Source organism: Acomys minous (assembly GCF_964271855.1).
Source record: "Acomys minous genome assembly, chromosome: 10".
Taxonomy (NCBI): Eukaryota; Metazoa; Chordata; class Mammalia; order Rodentia; family Muridae; genus Acomys; species Acomys minous.
The window spans coordinates 63,100,128-63,104,115 of NC_140491.1; the positions used below are offsets into that span (position 1 = coordinate 63,100,128).

The following is a 3,988-nucleotide window of genomic DNA, read 5'->3' on the forward strand; positions in this document are numbered from 1 at the left end:
ATATGAGTGAACAAGTGTATGTCTGAGCACACGAGCATCTGTGTGTTTGTGTATGCCTGTGTGTGTGAGTGTGTGCATGTGCATGTGCATGTTTGGCAGGGCTGTGCATGCACCACCTCTGTCCTTCAGAGACAGCACTGCTCAGCACAGCTGGGATTGGATCATCTCGCTGCCCCTCTGTAGCCACCTTGTCTTCTCTTTCCTGACTCTTTGTCCTCTGATCTGTCCCCTTTCCTACAATTTTGTCATTGATCCCAAGGCCCTGGCTTGCTGGAGTCTGCCACCTGTTGCAGGGTTGTGGTCACCAATGAAGCTGCTGTGAGCATCTTTGCAGACTGCTTGTGTGGGTACAGTGTTCCCATCTCTCTGCCCCAAGCCCTGTGGGTTCACGTTCATGCCACAAAGCACTGTAACTAGCCTTCTGTCTCTTGTGTGTTCACCACACAAGACCCTTATCCCAGCTGGGCTGCTAGCACAGACCCCCCCCCCCAGGGAGTCTAGTCCAAGGGGTGGTCAGACAGGGGCCCAGCCCCTCAGTGGGCCGTCCTGGTTCTCTGTCTCCACAGACCCTCATGGGCCTATGTGAGGGTCCTTTATGAGATGACACTGGGGCCAGTCTCTGGGATGCTCTGATGTTGATCCTTAATACCATGGAGCTCATTTCAAAGAAAGGACCTTGGAATACCAAATTCTGTGTCCCCAAACATGTGCCTGTCCTCATGCTGGGACCAAAGAAGGGACTTTATTTGGCAAGAATCTTCAGACCTCAGGTGAGATCACTTTGGATGCCTGGGTGGCTCAAATCTAACGACGGAGGAGGAGACGCAGCCACACGCAGCCACGTGAAGACAGACGGAGAGTAGGGAGATGAGCACAGGCCAGCATCAGGAAGAGGGTGCGCTGCGCTCACTCCACGCTGCCTGGATCGCAGGCCTCCGGGGCTGCAACGCTGCGAGACAGTAAGCCCCAAGCTCTATGCTTCGCTGCACACAGCATCCAGGATAGTTCCACCGGGCTGGCTTTCCTGTCCTGCTGAGACACAGTGTAAGGCCCTATTTGGGTCCTGGTTCCGGGAATACAGCACACACAGTCTTCTACACAGAGCTCTGTGTTCCTTTGCTTCCGCAGGACAATGTGGTGACGGGCAGAGTATGGCCCGAGACGTGCTGCCCATGGTCACTCTGAGATGGACCTCCCTCCGCTTCTGACACTGGCTCCGTGCTACCCTGTCCAGCTCCCAACACCCTGGCCTGCCTTGTCTTGCAATGCAGATCAAAATTCATATACCACAGCCGTGTGTGGTGGCCCACACCTTTAATCCAAGCACGCAGGAGGCAGAGGCAGGTGGATCACTGTGAGTTGGAAGCCAGTTTGTTCTACAATAAGGCAATTACACAGAGAAACCCTGTCTCAAAAAACCAAAAAATAAAAAAATAAAAAGACACCTACCAGAAGGCCTGACTGGCTCCTCTACTTGCTAGGATAAGCACACATCTGGGGAGACAAGAGGATGTCAAATGGCTTGCTAAGCCTCTCCCGGGCCCCACCCCAACCCCAATCCTCAAGGTGCCTGTGCCAGGCATACCAGGCTGTCGTGCTGGCTTCTCTGGGGCCCTTTCGAGGCAGAGCAGGGAGGCTTACCTTTCTTTCCCAAGTTGAGGATATTCTGTGAGCCCAGCCCATATTTCTTGCAGGCATGCTCAAATCTTTTCAGGAAAGGCTTGCTAAGCCCTGGGATGCGCCCTGGGGGCAAATTTGGGGGCTCTGTGTTGATGGAGGGGTCCCAAGGTACCGTTCCATAATGGGAGACCCTCTACCAGAGGCTGGGGTTCCCAAGAAGACAGGGGCTGGGTTACCATAGAGTCCCAGCACGTGGGTCACCGTCCCATTCTTGACGTTCTGCATGTAGAAGGTGACAAAGGTTGTGTAGTCAGTCTCCAAGAGCAGCACCTTGTTGTCCCCATCATCTGCACAGAGATACAGCTCAGCACACCCTCGGCCCCTGGCTCTGGGGTGCCCCTCCCCCCACCTGACTGAAGTAGCTTCGGTTAGGCATTGGGAGGGGTGGGGGTTTGGGGTCCCCAGTGCTGGCTCAGGAGACTGGCAGGGTACCGTGGCCCCTAGCTGCCTGAAGCTGGGCCTCTGCGTGCCGCCTCAGCGGTACTCAGCCTTTTGGGAGTTCCAGACTAGCAACGTCCAGCAAGAGGGCGAGGCTGGTGGCCTTTGACTTGCCCCCAGGCTGGGGTGCTCCTTGGTTGGGGTGGGTGCTCATTGGAGTGAGCAGGGCCCCCGCTGAAGAGATTCCTGGCTGTCAGACCCCCCACTTACAGGTAACGGAGAATTCTCCGTTATTGTCAGTCTTCTCGCAGACCATGACCACGTCTACACACTCTCCTTGGACCCTGGAGGAGAGCAGGGGGAGAAGTAGAGCAAGCACTTGCTCCTTGCCCATGCCTGAGCCCTGGCAGGAAGTCACTGAGCGCCCCCACCCCCACCCTAGTACCTTGGCTTCCATGACTGGCCCAGAAGGCGCCTTCCAGCTCATCTCACTGGGAGGAGCACAGAGCTCAGGCACCCCCTGATCCCACGACACTGATCCCCAAGGAAGAGCTGGTGACAGGCCCGCGCACTGGCCGAGTGTACAGATGTGTGAGTGTAGGAAGTTACCACGGGGGCCTGGGGACATAGTCTCCCCTCATTTCAGCTTGGGGGGGGGCGATGCGCACATGAAAAGGAAGTCAAACTGCAGGCTGCCGTTCCTCAAGAGATTGATGTGCCGCAAATAGAGCCTCAGGTCTCCGTTTTCTCCAATGCGCGTCATGTTATCTGAGGCCATGAAAATAGTGTACCAGGGTCCGGACAGCTGCAAGGAAAGGCTGAGTCGTCAGGGTCCTGCAGCACCCCCGGGGCTGCTTGGCCCTCGTGGCCATGCTCCTGCGTGAGTCCCTGAACACCGGCTCCAAGCTGGGACACCCTTCTGCTTTCCCAGGCCTCCCTCTGCCTCATGCCTCCCAAAGCTCCTTCGGCACCCTCTGGTTGCCATTAAGGGGTGAGGTAGGATGGAAGGGGTTCTCATGGCCCAGGCACCCTTTCTCCAGATCAGGGCCCCCCCACCCAGTCAAGGGGTGACAGGTGCTCTTCATGAGGCCTGGCCTAGCCCCAGAAGGCTTGGCTCACCCTGGCCATGTTGTAGTTCCTCTGACCAACAATCTGCAGGTTGTCGTCCGCAGTGCCCAGACCCAGCACCAGGCCCAACACTGCTAGTAGTAACATTCTCTCTGGTGGACGCCTTGGCCTGCACCTCACTCCCTTATGCCTCTTTGTGCTCTGTTGTTGACAGCCTGGGTGGATATCCTGTCCCCACACATCCTGTGCCCTGTTGGAAGGCAACCAGAGCCCCCCAGTTAACTGTTCGCACTCTAGAGCTGGCCGCAACACCCACTCAACCTGAGGTGACCTGGGTCAGAAAGCAGCGGGGGGGGGGGCGGCGGGGGGGAACATTGGGACCAGCAGGGTTCGGCCACCATGCTTAAGCTCTTGCTCTGTGTCTCTAAGCTGGGGAGGGAGCACTCAGAGCCTAGATGTTTGAGTCCTGTCGCCTGGCCTCGGGGGTCTCTGTTTGGGGGAGTTTGGCTCCTCAGAAGCCATCTGCGTGGCACGCAGCCCAGGCCTGCCACAGAGCCAGCTGCCCCGCCTGGAGGACGTCCCTGAATGTGAGCTATGGCTCCAAAACTCCAGGAAAAGAACCCGAGGGAGGGAGACACAACCAACTCAGCCCCTGAGTGATAGTTGAGGGGTTCTGAGAGAACAGTGCTCTGGAATTTGAGGGTACGGTGGTTCAAGAACACACAGGGTCTGCCGTGTTCCCGCTCTGGCCGGAGATGGTGGGAGGTAGTGGTGACCCGAGACCTGAAAATGCTTGCACAGCTCCTCCAGATGTGGCGCCCACAGCCTCCAGCACAGGTGCCTTGGTGGCAGTAGAGGAAGA

At 57.2% G+C, this 3,988-nt stretch overlaps 1 protein-coding gene across 1 annotated transcript; it reads right to left on the reverse strand.

Moving 5' to 3' along the window:
- Nucleotides 1–1,477: 1,477 nt before the first annotated feature.
- On the reverse strand, nucleotides 1,478–3,273 carry LCN9 (lipocalin 9; the record flags this gene model as incomplete). The annotated part of the gene is made up of 6 exons (XM_084798956.1): nucleotides 1,478–1,494; nucleotides 1,642–1,743; nucleotides 1,857–1,967; nucleotides 2,329–2,402; nucleotides 2,727–2,863; nucleotides 3,178–3,273. 6 exons carry the CDS (start codon nucleotides 3,271–3,273, stop codon nucleotides 1,478–1,480), a joined length of 537 nt encoding a protein of 178 aa, XP_084655082.1.
- Between the last annotated feature and the right edge of the window lie 715 nt (nucleotides 3,274–3,988).